The 17,906-nt window shown below is 39.5% G+C and overlaps 2 protein-coding genes and 1 non-coding gene across 4 annotated transcripts; 1 reads left to right on the top strand and 2 right to left on the bottom strand.

Moving 5' to 3' along the window:
- Nucleotides 1-3,197: 3,197 nt before the first annotated feature.
- trnaq-cug (transfer RNA glutamine (anticodon CUG)) lies at nt 3,198-3,269 on the bottom strand. The gene has a single exon. It is a non-coding gene; the product is annotated as a tRNA-Gln (tRNA).
- Nucleotides 3,270-3,483: 214 nt separating this feature from the next.
- On the top strand, nt 3,484-11,544 carry LOC127423378 (lethal(3)malignant brain tumor-like protein 2). 2 transcript variants are annotated; one of them, XM_051667629.1, is made up of 18 exons: nt 3,484-3,519; nt 3,776-4,225; nt 5,340-5,505; nt 5,644-5,774; nt 6,090-6,204; nt 6,345-6,424; nt 6,555-6,672; nt 6,783-6,917; nt 8,524-8,612; nt 8,710-8,959; nt 9,168-9,244; nt 9,400-9,504; nt 9,595-9,742; nt 9,844-9,926; nt 10,019-10,253; nt 10,398-10,463; nt 10,668-10,826; nt 10,966-11,544. In XM_051667629.1, the coding sequence occupies exons 2-18, from the start codon at nt 3,857-3,859 to the stop codon at nt 11,085-11,087; spliced, it is 2,448 nt and encodes an 815-aa protein (XP_051523589.1). In that variant the 5' UTR covers nt 3,484-3,519; nt 3,776-3,856; the 3' UTR covers nt 11,088-11,544. The 2 variants fall into 2 exon arrangements, with proteins under 2 accessions (XP_051523589.1, XP_051523588.1); XM_051667628.1 differs by having other exon boundaries at nt 5,641-5,774.
- On the bottom strand, nt 11,283-17,783 carry LOC127423379 (chondroadherin-like protein). The gene is made up of 8 exons (XM_051667631.1): nt 17,490-17,783; nt 14,791-14,962; nt 14,480-14,674; nt 14,048-14,349; nt 13,153-13,654; nt 12,383-13,069; nt 12,013-12,179; nt 11,283-11,840 (listed from the first exon to the last, which is right to left on the bottom strand). Exons 2-8 carry the CDS (start codon nt 14,950-14,952, stop codon nt 11,564-11,566), a joined length of 2,292 nt encoding a protein of 763 aa, XP_051523591.1. The 5' UTR covers nt 14,953-14,962; nt 17,490-17,783; the 3' UTR covers nt 11,283-11,563.
- Between the last annotated feature and the right edge of the window lie 123 nt (nt 17,784-17,906).

The following is a 17,906-nucleotide window of genomic DNA, read 5'->3' as shown; positions in this document are numbered from 1 at the left end:
AGGGGGTGGAGAGAGAACAGAAAGAGAAGAGGGAGATTAAAAAAACACTGGATCGCTGCCTCCTGGAAACACCACCATGTAGTCCTCTGCCAGCTGGACGGCCTCTTCCAGTGATGTCGGGCGATAGCACTGGACCCACTCGGACATCCCTCGAGGAAGCTGGGCGACGAACTGCTCCAGTACCACCAGGTCGACAACATCCACGGCGCCGCGGGTTCCCTCTGCCAGCAACCATTTCTGGCAGGCATCCCAGAGCTTTTGGGCAAAAGCGAATGGGCGGCCGTGCTTCCCGAAACTCAAGGACCTGAAGAGCTGATGGCTCCGTTCGGGGCTACGACCAACCTATTGCTGGATGGCCTTGTTCTGGTATTGGTAATTAAGGAGGCTGGCGGCGGGAAGTTGTTGTGCTGCAAGCTGCGCCTCCCCAGAAAGCAAAGGCCATAAACAGGCTGCCCACTGGTCAGGAGGCCACTTCCATACCTCCACCGTCTTCTCAAAAAGGTCCAGGAAGGCCTCTGGGTCGTCGTCCGGCCCCATCTTCATTAGGGCCGCGGGTGGGGTGGGTTACAGGGAGGTTGCAGCGCCAGCCCCCTCTCTGGCGATCAGGCTCCAGAGCACCTGCTGGTCCTCCGCTTGTGCCTGGAGCAGGAACAGCGTTTCCAAGTTTTCAGTCTCAGACATTTGGCTCATTGGTTGCTTCCACCTGAGAGAGCCCCTCCCTGGTTTTGTATTGAACAGGAAGTTCTTGCCCCTATTTCGCCATTGCAAAGCCTTTCTATCAAACTAACCGGAGAAGTTAAGTTACACCCTGTTATCTTGCATTTGCACTCGGTATGGACAAAAGTGTCCAGAGTGTTTAATTCGGACATTTATTTAAATGTTGCCTCGAGCATATGGCTGAACCCAAAATTATGTATTAATAAGTCTCCTTTCTGCTTGTCTGAGTGGATTGTGAGAGAGGTTAATATGCTCGGTGACCTATATGAGAGTGGAGTGTTGAGATCCTTTGAAAATGTGGTTCAACATTTTGGGATTCCCATGTCTTAATTCTTTAGGTATTTACAGCTGCGCCACCTGCTCTGTACTATTTGTGGGAGTAGCATACACACCCCCTAAAGCGGCAGAGACTCAGGGAGTGGTGATTACTGCTTTTGGAAAAGGTCATGAGGCATCAGTGTATTATTCCCTGTTAATTCAAGAGTCTGGGGGACGGAGCTTCAACTTCTCTCAAGAGATTATGGGAGAAAGATTTAAACTTGGTATTTGTGGCATGGGGGGCGTGGTCATGTGTCAGTCTGCAGGAGAGGGAGAGCGGTAAGGCTCGTCACCTGTCTCTCATTATAGTAATGGCGGAAGGAGACCTGAAAAGGCTCGCCAGAGCATCAGAGAGAGGAGAGAGTGACCAGCAAGCCCAACACCACAATCAGAGAGAGTGCTTTCATTTATTTAGAAAAGTGTTTATTTGTTTTGACGGTTACCATCAACTTTGTGAAGCTGGAGAATTAAAGACTGACCTTTGAACCTGCTTTGCTGTCTCCTGACTCCTCCATTGCCCCCAAACTAAGATCCTTTACAGTATTGGAGGAGGGAGTGTGGGCTAGGATTCTAAAAAACTTCAAGTCTACATCTAGAGATGCAAGGGTGCACCTTATGCAATTTAAGATTTTACATCTATTCTATTGGACCCCCTCTAGATTGTATAGGCTTGGTCTTAAAGACACACCCACCTGCTGGTGATGCCAATCAGAAGATGGAGACACAACCCATATTTTTTGGTGGTGGGTTAAGATCCAAGAATTTTGTTTGAGGGTTCAGAGTTTTACGTGTGACGTATTGGACACTCAAATTTCATTTTGCCCCAGACTCTGCATTTTAGGCGATGGGGCGGTCATTAATATAGGGGATAGATACATAAAAAGTTGGGTCCTAGCCAGAGTTATGATCGGCAGATGGATTATTCTTAGGAGATGGAAGTCGGCTGGAGCACCCTCATTTCAGGAGTGCTGCACAGAGATGTGCGAGGTGGCGGCATTCGAGGAAGTGTCATGTAATGTAATTTTATATAATTTGATTCCGTATTTTCTGTTATGTTTATTTAATTTGTTGAAGGGAATCAATGCAAATTTTAAAAAATGAAGAAAAAAAAGAAAAAAAAAGAGACTAGTAATAGTGAATTTTTCACTGTGTAATCTTTTTTCGGATAGTGCTCATTTTGTTTCCCTTTTAGTTTATTTATTTAGTAATATTTATTCAGGTATACATATTTTTCTTAATGAATTACAATTTCCATTACTGAGATGGGAATAAATGAGAACAGAGACAAGAACTGCATACAACACAAAACAAATAAATTCATAAAACAAAACTCTTACAGTTAATTTGCTAGTGGAGTTTATAAGCAAGCTTTACTGTGAAGTTTACATCCTGCTGAATAACATTTGTGATTAAGCTATGTAACCAAAAACAGATTTTCTTCCAGTGTCATGTCATGCAATTGGTGCCTTTTGTGACCCTCATTAACTTATTTGTAAACACTGATTCTACCAATGAATAACTTTATTTTTTATTGTCTTTCTTTATGAGGAAACCAGTCTGGCCATTCTCCTTTAACCTCTCTCATCAACAAGGTGTTTTCATCCGCAGAACTGCTGCTCGCTAGATGTTTTTTGTTTTTTGACCCATATGTGCATGATTTTATGCATTGCACTGCTGCCACACGATTGGCTGATTAGATAATTAGCTGATTAGATGTTCCTAATAAAATGTCTGTTGAGTGTATATCCCAACATGTTTTAAAAAATAATTTTAGCATGAGATGACACTGCTAAAGACATTCTTTGTCTGATAGAATGTTTAAAATCTTTTACACACACACACACACACACACACTATATATATATATATATATATATATATATATATATATATATATATATATATATATATATATATATATGTCACCCTTTTTAAAAAGGAACGGACCAATTTTGTAGAATGACCCTCAAGTATATTTTTGTATTGAGTAGGGTTGGCCAGAACCATTGAAATTAAATACATTTATTTAAATGACCTAAACATCCTTGCGTGCTTTTCCATGCCACAGCCTCGATGGGGCTACTACAGCACAGTTTTCTGTAAAGCTTCAATAAAACAACACATCTTGTGACAAGTACCATTCGATAAAGAAAAAAAACCTCAGGTTCCACCGAGATTTGAACTCGGATCGCTGGATTCAGAGTCCAGAGTGCTAACCATTACACCATGGAACCACTTTCTTGCACCTGGAACTAAGATGATTATTTATCCATAAAATATTTATGTATTTTAATTATTTGTTTATGTTAGATTTTGTATTGACTACAGCTTATATTACAAACAATCGTGAGTGTATACGTTCTGACAGATTAATGAAGCCATTTTGGAGTATTATTTATTGCTCTCCAGTCCGGTTGATGGCGGTAATGCGCTGTTCACGATAAGCAAACCACTGTCAACTGAGTTTTCTGAAAGGTGAAGCAGGTGAGAAATGTTTAGTTGTTTTGATGTATAGTTTTCTTAATTCTTCACGTTCAAACTGTTGCCCTGATTCCTCATCGCTGTATGTCATAATTTAACACTGATACTGGTGCAAGAGATGTTCTTCAAATCGTTGCTTATATGCTTGCAGCAAATGAATGAGTCCCAGACTGCCAGTAACAGTAAGGCAGCAAGGTGGTAAATATTATCTGCTGGAAATATTTCAGTATTTTAATGCCTCTTAAACGTATATTTTCAGTCAACTTTTGAACCCAGCTGCGGACGACAAGACCTGACCAAACTTTATATGACCCTACACTTTCACTGAATAGGAGCACAAATGCCTAACCGATGTGTTGCCTATGGTTGTGGAAAGTTGAGCGGGCAGAATGTGTCCATGTTCAGATTTCCCAAGGACCCAGAGGAGTTCCACAAATGGCAGAAGCAGGTTCAAAGGACCCGCAGGAATTGGGCTGCCAGGACTTTCTCCCATTTATGCTCTGAACATTTTAGTAGGGACTGCTTTGAGCCTAAATCTCTTGCTACTGCAAAGGCCATGGGATTCAAAGGGCTGAGACTGAAGGAGGGTGCTGTCCCGACGATTTTCCTCCGCCCGCCGTGCAATAATTGTGGCGGTGCCTCCTGTTCCATATGTATCCCAAAGGGAAAGAGACACAGTGTGACCACTGAACCTAAAGAGTTTGAATCGGTGAGTATCTGATGCCTTTTCATAGTCTTTAAAAAACCCCGCAGAGGAGTCACTAGGTTGTATAGTATGTATTTGTGAATAAGTTGAATGTATAACTTAAATTATAATGCATATAAATTGGGGAAGTTATCATCATTTCATCCATAAAAGTTTGGACCTTGCATTTAAAGGAATAGTTCACCTAAAAATGAAAATTATCATTTACTCACTCTTAAAGGAATATTCCTGGTTCAATACAAGTTGAGCTCATCTTCCATTGTAAGTGCCTCACTTTTAGCTCGATTTTTGCTTTTGTTTTTTTTTTTTTTAAGAAAAGGAGGAACAGAGTGAAATTAATTTTTGTGGTAATCAACAGTATGCCACAAATGCTGTCGATTGAGCTTAACTTGTATTGAACCCGGACCATTCCTTTAAGAAATCCCAGATGTGTATGACTTTCTTTCTTCTGCAGAACACAAACAAAGATTTTTTATTATTATTATTTCAGCTCTGTAGGTCCATACAATGCAAGTGAATGGTGTCCAAAACTTTTAAGCTCCAAAAAGCACATAAATGCAGCATAAAGGTAATCCGTACAACTACAGTGGTTTAATCCATCTCTTCAGAAGCGATACAATCGGTTTTGGGTTAGAACAGTCAAAAATGTAAGCCTTGCCATTGCAGTCTTTCGGCACTATAATAATTTTAAACTCGATTACACTTCCTAGTGCTTGATGCATGCGCAGAGCGCTAGATGGTGCTACGAAGTGTAAACAAGCTTGAACTTATGTCAAGATTTAAAGTGAAAAGGAGTTACATTTTGGTCTGTTCTCACCCAAAACCAACTGGATCGCTTCAGAAGACATTCACTGGATTAAATCACTGGAGTTGAATTGATTACTTTTACACTGCCTTTATCTGCTTTTTGGAGCTTCAAAGGTCTGGTCACTATTCATTTGCTGAAGTGTTCTTCTAAAAATCTTTCTTTGTGTTCAGCAGAAGAAAGAAAGTCATACACATCTGGGATGGCACGAGGGTGAGTAAATTATGAGATCATTTATATTTTTGTGTGAACTATCCCTTTGAAGCATTGCTTTGCTTGTTTGATGTATAAATAACATTACTCTTCCTAAAGGATGAACAGGAAGTTAACTCTAGGAATGTCAACCCGGACACATGGGTGCAGAGAGAGGGAGAAGACGGGGTACTTGATGAAGCAGATGATCATCAGCTCTATTCGGACAATAACAGTGTTAATAGTGCTGGAGCTTATTCTCTCTGGGCAGACAATAATGGCATAGGTGAATTCAGGAGTTCTTGTATTAATGAGCATGGATAATTACATGCAGCACACTTCACAAATAACCCACAATAAAAGTTGTATATTACCTCTTTATCATGTTACCTAAACTCCACTCAATTTCCTGTGGCTGCAGTAGTGTGTGAAATGTGTGGAACCACTGGCACCAAGGACACTTTCTACTCCAAAACCAAGCGCTTTTGCAGTGCATCCTGCTCTCGGTCATTCTCCTCCAACTCAAAGAAATCCTCAATTCTTGCACGGCTGCAGGTGGGAAAAGGGGATTTTCTGTGTAGTATGTGTGACTGCCATGAGATGGCATCTTTTTCTCTAAATTAAGTCTCAGAAATAAGATACATAAGCACATACACGCATACACCAAGTGTTTGAACATATTTTTTTCAACCGTAGTTATCTGTTGTTTCACCCAAAAATGATAATTCTGTAATCATTTACTCACCCTAATGTTGTTCCAAACCCATATGACTTTCTTCCGTGGAACACAAAAGGAGATGTTATGCAAGTTCATGGGTGAACTAGCCCTTTCAGAACCTATAATTATATTTTGTATGTCTTTTTATACAGGGAAAGCCACCTATAAAGAAGTCAACAAACAAAGCCTCTTTAAAATCACTGACTGAGGCTTCTCAGTCAAAGGGTATTGAGCCACAACAGGAGAGCAGAGCATTTGGACAGGATGGTGAGAAAACACTCCACACGCACATGGGATGTCACATCTTACTGTCTTCACTACAGAGAGCTCAACAAATCTACTTTCACAGGATTATAGTGATTTATTTAAGCTGTTTGAATGCTTAAGTTATCCTGTCTTCTTCCAAGCTACTGTGGCTGGATTTGACTGGGGTAGTTACCTTGAGAAAAGTGGCTACCTTGCTGCTCCGCTATCCTGCTTCAGACATGTGAGTGACTTCTATCCCCAGTGCTTTTCCCTTTAGAAATGTACCAGTGCAAGATAGTTGTGTTTGCAACAATTTACCATTCCCATCATTGTAGACCTGTTGCACTGACCTCTTACTGTCGATTTGACAGGCACCACTCTGCGCTCAATGGGAGGACATCTACGTGGGGTTAAAAGTGGAGGTTCTGAACACTCACACAGCCTTGCCTAGCAAGGTGTACTGGATTGCCACTGTAGTAAGGCTGGCAGGTATAGTAACTCAATGTTTTTTTCATATGTATGTGGAGCAAGGCCTTTCATTCTGTTTTTGAAATATTCTTTTTGATTCAAACAGCATATTTGTTGTCTCTTTCTCTCAGGCTATAAGGCTCTTCTGCGCTATGAGGGTTTTGAGGATGATGATAGCTGTGACCTTTGGTGTAACTTAGGCACAGCTGATGTTCATCCTATAGGGTGGTGTGCAGTGAATAGCAAGCTCCTGGTCCCCCCTCAAGGTGACTGCTGGCTCCATAGACACTAATTTGTATACTGCAAAATATTGGGTAGATATCACTGATGGTATAAGGGGAAGGAGACGGACCGCTTGTAGAAAATAAATAGGAGAAATCATATGGCGGCTCTAGGAATTAAAGTCCCACCTTTTCGTTAAGCTACAAGTTAAGCTCAACCGAAAGCATTTGTGGCATAATGTTGACTACCACAAAAACTAATTTCAACTTGACCCTCTTTAAAAAAAAAAAAAAGAAAAAGAAGCAGCAAAAATCTGGGTTACAGATTTTGAGACATTTACAATGAAAGTGAATGGGGACAATCATAAACCTTAAAATACTCACTATTTCAAAAGTAAAACTCAAGCCACAAGATGTAAACAATATGCTTGTTACCATAATTTTAGAGTAAAAATTTGCTTACCTTTTCTGTGTAAAATTATATCCAATTTTACAACTTCGTTACCATGACAACGTAAAGCGTAAACCCTAAAACAACCGTAAAAACAATGATTTAAAGAACTTTACAGCTCAAAATAATTCATGAGTTTTAAAGAAGAATTAATGTAAGTGCTTTTATAAAATTATGTGCTTCACCTTTCTGCCTTTGAACCCTCCAAAAATGGGTCTCATTCACTTCCATTGTAAGTGCCTCACTGTAACCTCGAATTCTGCTTTTTTTTTTTTTTTTTTTTTAAAGTAATGGGGTCGAGTCAAAATTATTTTTGTAGTAACCAACATTATGCCACAAATGCTGTCGATACCTTGTATTGAACCTGGAATATTCCTTTATTGGGACTGGGTGGAAATGACTTTAAAGGGATAGTTCACCCAAAAATAAAAATTCTGTCATCATTTACTCACCTTTATGCCATTCCAAACCTATATGACTCTCTTCTGCAGAACGCGAAAGGATATATTTTAAAGAAAGTCGCGATTGCTTATTTCCACACAATGGCAATGGATAGCGCCTCATTTTAAAATGTAAAAAAAGCAACCAAAAGTGTAATTAAATTAGCTCATGTGACTCATGCATCATATTCCAAGTCATCTGTAGATATACTAATCTAAATTTAAGCCAGTATTCACTATAAAATCAAAATTTATGAATACAGGGCCCAGATATGGTGACACGTCCATCCATCCATTTTCTATAATCGCTTGTCCTATAGTCATGGGGGTTGCTGGAGCCTATCCCAGCTACCTCGGGCCGAAGGCATTGAAACAACCTCAACAGGTGGCCAGTCCATCACAGGGCTAACACACATATAGACACACAAACACATTCACACACTCACTCACATCTATGGCCAGTTTTGAGTTTCCAATTCACCTGCATGTTTATGGACTGTGGGGGAAACCGGAGCACCTGGAGGAAACCCACACCAACACGGGGAGAACATGCAAACTCCACACAGAAATCCCATGGTCATCCGGGGCTCAAACCCAGGACCTTCTTGAGGCAACAGTGTTAACCACTGGGCCACCATGCCGCCCTGGTGAAAACATCAAACTCGTTGGTGGTTCTGCATCTCTTGACCAAACATCATGACGCAAGAACCAATGTGTGAACTATTCCTTTAATGCTGTTGAGCACTCTATTTTTCTACAGAGGTTCACCAGAAGATTAAAGACTGGAAATCTTACCTGATGGAGAGACTGGTCGGAGCACACACTCTTCCTGTTGACTTTCATGTCAAGGTGACAACAATGCTAAATCAATATTTCATTGGTGCCATCTGTTTTCTTTTCATATCTGCATAACTATCTTTTTTCCTCCTGTCTGTCACTGTTGCAGATGGCAGACAGTATGAGGTGTCCATTTAGGCAAGGTGTTCGGTTAGAGGTGGTTGATCGCTCGCAGGTGAGCCGCACCCGCTATGCCGTGGTGGATACCATAATAGGGGGTCGACTCAGGCTGCTGTATGAGGATGGAGGGCTGGGAGCCTCGGGCGAAGTGCTCTCTGATTTCTGGTGCCACATGTGGAGTTCTCTAGTACACCCTGTAGGCTGGTCTGAAAGAGTGGGCCACACCATCAAAGAAACAGGTGAGATGAGACTGTTGCATATTTGCATGACATCAAGCCTAGAAGCAGACAGATATACAAAATATGCAGAGTCTAAAAATATAAAGACAAGCTGTAAGAAATCAGAAAAGGAACTTTTATTGATTTTGATCCACCACTATTTTTGGATCAAAGTCATTTGTGATGTAGTTATCTGTAGATATTATCATGTATGATATTTCTGACACAGATAAGAATGTCAACATGAGTAGCCATCCAGCATTTCGCAAGGTTCTTCAAGACAGTGTGCCAAATCAGTTCAAGAAGGTTAGTGCTTATTTCAATTATAAAAATGTAGTCAAATCAAATTTGAAAATATAAACATGAAAAATTTATCTTTTGTGATTTTGAGTGTAATAGTTTGTAAGTCTTCTGTAATTTAATCATTTTAATTTGCATAATTCATTTTTGTGTGCAAACAGTTAAGGACTGTTTACATGGGAGATACATTTTTTGAGGAAGGCATGAAACTTGAAGCAATTGATCCTCTGAATCTTGGAAACATCTGTGTTGCATCAGTCCGTAAAGTATGACGTTGCCACTATTTATGGTTTATAATGAATATTGGAATGCACATTTCCATAGCAAGTGCACTCACCCGGGATCTTTTTGTTCAGGTGCTACTAGATGGATACATCATGGTTGGCATTGATGGTGTTGAGATTGGTGATGGTTCTGACTGGTTTTGCTACCATGCCAGTTCACATGCCATCTTACCTGTAGGATATTGCCAGAACAACAACATAATTCTAACTTTACCTCCTGGTAATGTGCTCAGCTGATTCGCTATTGTGATTCTTATAGATATTTCAGCTAAAGCTTTTTTTTTGGCTGTTTCAAGCAGTGATTGCCTCCCTTCTGACCAGGTTATGTTCAAGAGTCATTCACATGGCCAAAGTATTTAGAGGAAATGGGGGCTGTGGCTGCTCCACGGAGACTTTTCAACACAGTAACATTTTAATTTCTCCATAATGTGTCTTAATGTGTTTGGCAAGTGTGTACCATTTAGTGTGGCTTAACATTGTCATCCGTTTTCCCTAGGATGCTGTGGGCCATGGCTTTACCGCAGGTATGAAAATAGAGGCAGTGGACCTTATGGAGCCAAGGCTGGTGTGTGTGGCCACTGTTAGGCGTTGTGTAGGCCGGCTTCTACTTCTGCACTTTGATGGCTGGGAGCCGGAGTTTGATCAGTGGGTGGACTGTCAGTCCCCTGAAATTTACCCAGTGGGCTGGTGTGAAATAACTGGCTACCAGCTGCAACCACCCATTGGCCCAGGTAGAGGAAAATAATAAGAAAGCTTCTATTAAAGTTTTGGAAATGACTGTGGAGAGACAATTTCAGATTATTATCTCATTGTAAACTTCATGCTATTCATTTTATGCACTGGTCATTTCATGTTGTATTTTGCTGTCTGTATAGAACCACCTCAGGGTCAGGAACGCACCAACCTAAACAAAAAGCCAAAACCCTACATGGGGAAAAGGAGTAAGTTTCATTCTTTATTATTGGTTATTTCTTTCAATTATTCTTTACATTCAAAGCACTCTATTTTAAACAATAAATGATTAAAGTACAAATGTGATTCCATCTATAACATTTAACTTGAATAGTTTTGTATTGTGTTCTCATTTCTTCCCAAGACAATCTTTCTCTTATGATTCTGTTTGTTTGTTTGTTTATTTACTCCAGGGCGAAGATTTATAAAGAAAAACACAAGCATTAAAAACACATCTAAAACCCAGCTCCCTCAGCCGACTGAGAATTCAGAGACAAATCAATCAAAAGAGGCACTAATCCCCCCCGTCACACCCACCACAGTACAAATCAAGACTGAACCAGTGGAAGAAAGTATGTATTAATCAAAATAAGTTGTCTCTTCTTGGAAAATTCTTTTATTTAAATGTTTGTATTTGTAAATACAACATTTTTAAAAATGTATTTTAGCTCAGTGCAGTTCATACTTGGTTTCCCTGTCTCTTTAACACAGTTATTGCAGTAAAAGTGAAGGTGGAGGACATGGAAAGCCCAATAATACCCAGCGTACAAAGCAAAGGAAGCAACAACCTGGAGGCCTTTACAAACTTCAAACAGGAGGACATCTCCATTTAAACCATCGCCTATATTGATAAAAGTTCTTCATCACTACTCACTAGTAATATAAAAAACAAATACTAGGCAAAAGTGTAAAGCTGATTGTCTATTGTGAATTTTTTTTACTATTAAACACTGGTAGTTAGTTTATTAACCATTGGTTATTAGTTTCTTTAAGTAACACTAAAGAAGGGAACATATATATTGCCTTGGAATGGTATATTATGTTTATTTCTTCATTTTTTAAATAGTATTCATTTTTTCCACATTACTGAAATCTTGCAATCCTGCATTAAAATGTTTTACATTCATATTTTTATTTGTTTTTGCAATGACATGTATTTTTTTTTTTTTTTTTTTAAATTGAAAACAAAACAACCTATAACACAAAGTTCATCAACTGCAAATAGATGAAAGCTGTTTAAAATATAAGTGTTAGGGTTGCATTTACCTAAATCAGTAACAGCAATGCAATAAATGCAGTAACATTAGGTTCACACAGACTTACTTTTCTTGGTGGAAGTTTTCTGCACTGTGTGAGGTTTGTGTGGTTTGTCTTTGGCTTTAACTATTTTAATGACTTTTAGAGGACTGATTAAAGCAGATTCGGTCTTTGTGGTGCTGGTTGGTTTGGAGATTTTAGGGTACTGAGTAGGAGGATTTTCCCCTGGGCAGCTCTTAAAGACATGGATGTTTTTGACCCTTTGACCTCTGAGTTCTGGTGGGTGGCCACAGGTGGCTCTGACCTTCAGATTCACCTTCTCAATCCACCTAGTGGCAGGAAGAACATGCATGCATATGAAGAGTCATATATAGTATATTTTAGTATCCATAGCCTCTGCACCATAATAAAAAAAAAAAACTGTACTGGCACAGGAAGATTACACAGGAAACAAACTTAGCCACTTGATTGATGTACATTCAAGAAGGTTTATTGACTCACTTGCGAAGTGGCAACAATGGGCAATCACAGAACAGTGGATTTTCTGCCAAGTTTATAACCTCAAGGCCTGTGAGTGGTTTGAAGTCAGGCAGCTCCTCGAGCTGGTTCCCTTCAAGAAACAGACTCCGCAGACCAGACCCCAGTCCAGCTAGGGAATCCTTAGACATCTTGAAAAGGAAAGAGATGGAGGAGGGATTTAAACTTGGTTTGGAATTTTTGAAATAATAATAATTATAATAATTCCTTACATTTATATAGCACTTTTCTAGGCACTCAAAGCACTTTACATAGTATAGAGGAATCTCCTCCACCACCACCAGTATGCACTGCATTGTATTGTAGCATTAGAGGCTTTTGTTTAGGTTCTCACCTTTTGTAAGCCCATATGATCAAGGTAAAGATGTTTAAGTGTGGTAGCAACTGGCTGAAAAAACCCTGCTCCAATCCAGCGAACAGGATTACGGGAGAGATTAAGCTCTGCCAGGCTGTTGGCTTTAGAAAGGGCCTCACTTGGCACCTCCTTTAGTTTGTTGCTGCCTAGATGTAGAGTATCCAAATAAGGTGCAGGATCAAAGGCCCTGGGGGAAATGGTTGTGATGGCATTTGAAGTGAGATAGAGGCCTCTAAGTTTCTCGGCACCTGTCAGAAGCCCTGCTTCCAGATTCGTGATAGCATTGTTCTCCATGTGTAGAGCCAGCAAACCAGTCAACAGCTTGAATGCTCCTTTAGGGAACTGGGTGAATCGATTCTTCTCCAGGTGGAGATAAGTGAGTTTGGGCAACCCCTTAAACGCCTCAGGACTCAATGAGGTGAGATCATTTTCTGAGAGGTAGAGGTAGACCAGACTCTTCATACCATTGAAAGCCCCGTTCTCTACCTCATGGATCTTGCAACGCTGCAAATGAAGAGAAAGCACTTCTGCAACACCAGGGAAACTATTTGCAGGGATGTAGTGGAAATGGTTGCCTCGCAAGTCCAGCAAGCGTGTATCTGATGAAAAACCACGAGGGATCTTGGAGTGGCCTTTGTTTTCACAAGTTGAGTGGTGGTTCTCAGCCTGCAAAATGTACATAATCTAAGGTTAACATTTCAGTCACTGCAAAAGACATTTTGCATCAACCCCATTAAGTTTTCACTTACCTTACATTCACAGTTGGCTGGGCATTTGAATTTATCTGGGGGTGGGGTTGTGAGCAATGTGGGTAGTCTGCTCAGCTCCTCCAGCTCAGCCTTCAACATGGCCTCCTGGCTCTGACAGCGCAAATCAATGGGCTGTACTGCCTCTAAATTCTCACCAGACAGATGTGGCGGACCTCCACACGTGCCGCCCAGGCGGGTGTGCTCCCATATCGCCCACTCGCGCAGAGGCCGCATGTAGCAACTGCAGTAGATGGGGTTGCCTGCCAGATTGAGGCGAGATAACTTGGGAGAGCCAGGGGCCATTGGCTGCAGGACACGCAGCTGGTTATGGCTAAGGTCCAGATGGGCAAGACAAGGTGAGAGCAGGATAGCTGCATTTGAAAAATCCTGCAGGGAGTTGTGATCCAGAAAGAGATGAGTGAGCTTGGGCATGGATACAGAATCCTCTCCAAGATAGGTCATGGGGTTATAGCTTAATTCTAAGCGAGTTACTTCTGGAAGTCTGAGGAAAGGGAAAGAAAGAGAGCAAAAAAGAAAGCTTGGTCTTCAAACAAGCACCTGACTTGAAAGTCTTTAAATTTCTAAAGGCATAAGTGTTAGCAACTGTTAGTAAGTCATTTGTAGGTTGATTTCACCTAAAGGTGTAACTCTGTGGCACTACCAAGACATTCCTGCTTGTTTGAGCTGCCTGTCCAGCCCAACACAGTAACATTGGCTCAACTAATGTTGTGTCTTTGGGATGGGACTATCTATTTGTATGGCCAATAGAAGACAGGGGGAATTTTCTGGAATGTTTGAAGACTATTTTTGCAAATCCGTCTGTTATGCTAGTGGCACAAAAATTACACACTTCACCTTTAACAGAATGAAATACTGAATGTTAATTCAAGCGTACCGTGTCATTGTCTCAGTGGGAAAAAACTGCAGTTCATTATTGTCCAGGCTCAAGCGGATAAGAGTAAAGAGGCTAGCAAAAGCCTCTGTTGCCAGATAATTGATGGAATTGTGACTGAGACGTAACCATTTGATGTTCTGCAAACCCTGGAATGCCAAGTTAGGTATGTATACCAACTGGTTGTGTGTGAGGGAGAGTAGGTTGAGAAAGCCAAGCTGTGAAAAAGCTCCAGGCTGGATCTCCTCCACCCTATTTCGGTCAATAAGTAGCTGCTTCAGGGACGAAAGGCCATCAAATGACTCCTGGATTAAGTGTAAGGAAAGAGAATTATGAGATGCATCATAATTTCTTTGAATGAAAGCATAAAGGTGAACAAGAACAATTTTTCAGGTTACATCTATACAGACCAACCCACTGTGCCTTGCTTCTCACCTGGTAGAGAATCTCAATGTTGTTGTTGGCCAGGTTGAGTAAGACCAGACGGCCAAGTTTGCGGAAGGCTCCTTCCCGCACTTTTCGGATGTTGCTGTTCTGTAGGGACAGGTGGGTGAGGTAAGGGGTGTGTGAGAATGCCCTTGTAGGTAGCTCCTGCAGGTCATTTCCTCTCAGGTCCAGTTTCACTGTTATCTTGAAGATATACAGAGCTGACCATATAAGCAGTGCAAATAGAGTATTATCTATAAAAACAGGCAAAAGTTGCAGCAAAGATGAAGACAAAGTGATCAGGGTATTGCACAAATTACCTCATCAATGGTAGTTGGCACCTCAGTAAGATTCTTGTTGACACACGCAACTGTGAGCTGGATGTTGTCACAGATGCAGAACTTTGGGCATTTGCCCGGCTGCACTGTATGGATCCTCAGGGCAAGCAATATTACAACTGGCAGTGTGGGAAGGCTAATCATTTTGGTCCGTCTGTGTAAAGTGAGGAGAATAACATACCCAAATCAGGTAACAACTTTATTTACTTTAAGACTTTCAAGATTACTCTAAGAAAAACCTTAGTTTACCTACTTCAAACCATACCAGTTTATTGTGCCAATGCTGTGTGATATGAGTGGGATTTAGTGAGTTGAGCTCTGTTGGTATATTTAAACTGGCTGAATTTAGAACGTTCCAATAATTTATGGTTGAATGCAACTCCTTACTGCCTCAAAACTAAATGCCAAAAACAAGCACTTGAGGAGCAAACCCTAATGCTATTTTGGAAAATAGGAAAACTAGGTTACTTTTATCCAAATGCCTAATCTGGGGTCTGATAATCGTATCTGGATTTTAACAAGGAATAAAACGTTTCTGTAATAAACAATTTCTTCAAAAAACAATTACAAGAATATTAAAGTTAAGCTCAATCGACAGCATTTGTGGCATAATATTGATAACTAAAAAAATGTATAAAAAAATGTTTGACTCGTCCTTCCTTTTCAAGGTTACAGTAAGGTACTTACAATGGAAGTGAATGGGACCAACTTTTGGAGGGTCTAAAGGCAGAACCGTGAAGTTTATAATTTTATAAAAGCACTTACATTAATCCTTCTGTTAAAACTTATGTATTATTTGAGCTGTAAATTTGTTTAAATCGTAATTGTTTACAGTCATTTTAGGGTTTGACTACATCCTCATGAAGGATGTACACAGAAAAGGTTAATAAGCGAATCTATCACACTAAAATCATGTTAACATGCATATTGTTTATGTTTTGTGGCTATAATTTTAAAATAGTATTTTAACGTTTACAGATTGACCCCATTCACTTCCATTATAAGTGCCTTAGTGTAACCCAGATTTGTGCTTTTATTTTTTTTACTTGTATTTACACCCGGAAAGAAGGAAATAGTTCTGTTGTTAGATTTTTTCTTTTAGATTAAAGTAATATTCTGGGTTCAATACAAGTTGCGGTCAATCGACAGCATTTGTGAAAATGTTGATTACCACAAAAATGTATTTGGCTTGTCCGTACTAAATTCTGGGTTCCAGTGAGGCACTTACAATGGAAGCGAATAGGGCATAGCAAACATTAAAATGTTCAGTTTCAAAAGTATAGCCACAAGACATAAACAATATGCATGTTAGCATGATTTTAGTGTGATAAAATCACTTACTAACCTTTTCTGTGTAAAGTTATAGCCAGTTTTACAACTTTGTTGCCATGACAATGTAATGTCAACAAATCCTGTAAAAATAATGACTGTAGAAATTATGATTTAAACAACTTTAAAGCTCAAATAACATAAGTTTTAACAGAAGGATGTAAGTGCTTTTATAAAATTAAAAGCTTCACATTTCTGCCTTTAAACACTCCAAATACTGGCCCCATTCACTTCCATTGTAAGTGCCTCACTTTAACCTCGAGTTTTGGCTTGGAGTCGAAATTACTTTTTTCTGGTATTCAACATTATGCCACAAATGCTGTCGACTGAAACAACTTGTATTGAAGCCGGAATATCCCTTTAAAACACACAGGGTTGGGAGGGTTACTTTTGAAATGTATTCCACTACAGATTACAGAATACATGCTGTAAAATGTAATTTGTAATGTATTCTGTTAGATTACTCAAGGTCAGTAACGTATTCTAAATACTTTGGATTACTTCTTCAGCACTGGCAGATTTTTTCACTTGTTTTGACTACAAAAACTCTGCCAGTACAGTAAGACAAAATACACATGTTAAAAATACATTCTCTGAAAAACCTAAATATCTTGTGCAGTGTTGTTTCTAAAACAAGATCAATCAAATTGATCTTGTTTTATGGATTTTTAGATATTTTTACAGGAAAACAATAAAAAAATTATCAAGAATACGATTTTTGCCCTAATATCAAAGGTCTTACCAGAAAAAAGAAATTATGATCCAACGTAAATTTTCTTGATAAAATAATATGATCGTGCCTGGTAACGTGCATGTAAAATGGCTAAAAATAGCATTTTAGCTTAGCATAAAGCTGACAATTTACACAAGTTTTATTTCTATTTCTTCTGCTCCAAACTTACTTCAAACTTACTTCTCTGTCTGCTCGTATGAATGTAACACATCATAAGAAAGTGTTTCACCGCTGTTCAAATGCACTTTGGATCACATCATTTATATGTATAAATGTTTTCCATCTGAAAGGACTAAATATTAAATGAAACAAATGACAATAAAATGCAAAGTAATCTCTTCAGTAATCTAAATACTTTTTGAATGTAACTGTATTCTAATTACCAATTATTTAAATTGTAACTGTAGTGGAATAGTTACTTATTTTGTATTTTAAATATGTAATCCCGTTACATGTAGTCCGTTACTTCCCAACACTGAAAACACAGAATGAGTGGATTTGAAGCCACTTTCCCAAAGCTTCGTACTTACAGTAACAGAGATTTTTAAAGAACTCGTCTGAAATAAACGTTCAACAGATAATACCAAAAGAGCAACACACAATGTTTAATTTTCCATACCTTATTACCAAGAATGACTGAATTCTCTCACGCTTCTGCGGCGGCGTGAAGCATTAATATCCGTAAAATGAAGTTGGAAGTTAAGAGAGGACTAAGGAATCACTCAGTCGCTTAGTTTTATATATATACTATAAAAACTTTTCTTTGAGGGGTAAAACTCAAACTTAAGAGTACCGAGACTGGAACATGAGCAAAAAGTACTTTCCAAATGTGAAATATGCTTGTTGGAGTCCCATGTGGCAGGTTAACTTCTGTTCTGCTGGTCCACAAAGACGCGCACTGTTCTCAGTCTGCCACCAGTCAAATAAACAAGTGGAGGACAGAAGCTTCCCTTCAATGGCTCAAAACATAAATCATTTTTAGTATCTTCATCAAACCGTCTTAATCTATATCAAAATATATTGAGAAAATAAACCA

This window comes from Myxocyprinus asiaticus, chromosome 32 (genome assembly GCF_019703515.2).
Source record: "Myxocyprinus asiaticus isolate MX2 ecotype Aquarium Trade chromosome 32, UBuf_Myxa_2, whole genome shotgun sequence".
Classification (NCBI taxonomy): domain Eukaryota; kingdom Metazoa; phylum Chordata; class Actinopteri; order Cypriniformes; family Catostomidae; genus Myxocyprinus; species Myxocyprinus asiaticus.
Note: the sequence above shows the minus strand (reverse complement) of the source record. Positions and strands in the feature narration are given on the sequence as shown.

Bases quoted from the DNA above. Each gene is read 5' to 3' on its own strand.
- LOC127423378 (XM_051667628.1), top strand. From the start codon at position 3,857: ATGCCTAACCGATGTGTTGCCTATGGTTGTGGAAAGTTGAGCGGGCAG. The intron at 8,960-9,167 runs GTGAGATGAGAC...TTTCTGACACAG, and splicing joins CCACACCATCAAAGAAACAG to ATAAGAATGTCAACATGAGT. The intron at 9,743-9,843 runs GTAATGTGCTCA...CCTTCTGACCAG, and splicing joins AATTCTAACTTTACCTCCTG to GTTATGTTCAAGAGTCATTC.
- LOC127423379 (XM_051667631.1), bottom strand. From the start codon at position 14,952: ATGATTAGCCTTCCCACACTGCCAGTTGTAATATTGCTTGCCCTGAGG. The intron at 13,655-14,047 runs GTACGCTTGAAT...CCCTTTCCTCAG, and splicing joins CCCACTGAGACAATGACACG to ACTTCCAGAAGTAACTCGCT. The intron at 13,070-13,152 runs GTAAGTGAAAAC...TACATTTTGCAG, and splicing joins CAGCCAACTGTGAATGTAAG to GCTGAGAACCACCACTCAAC.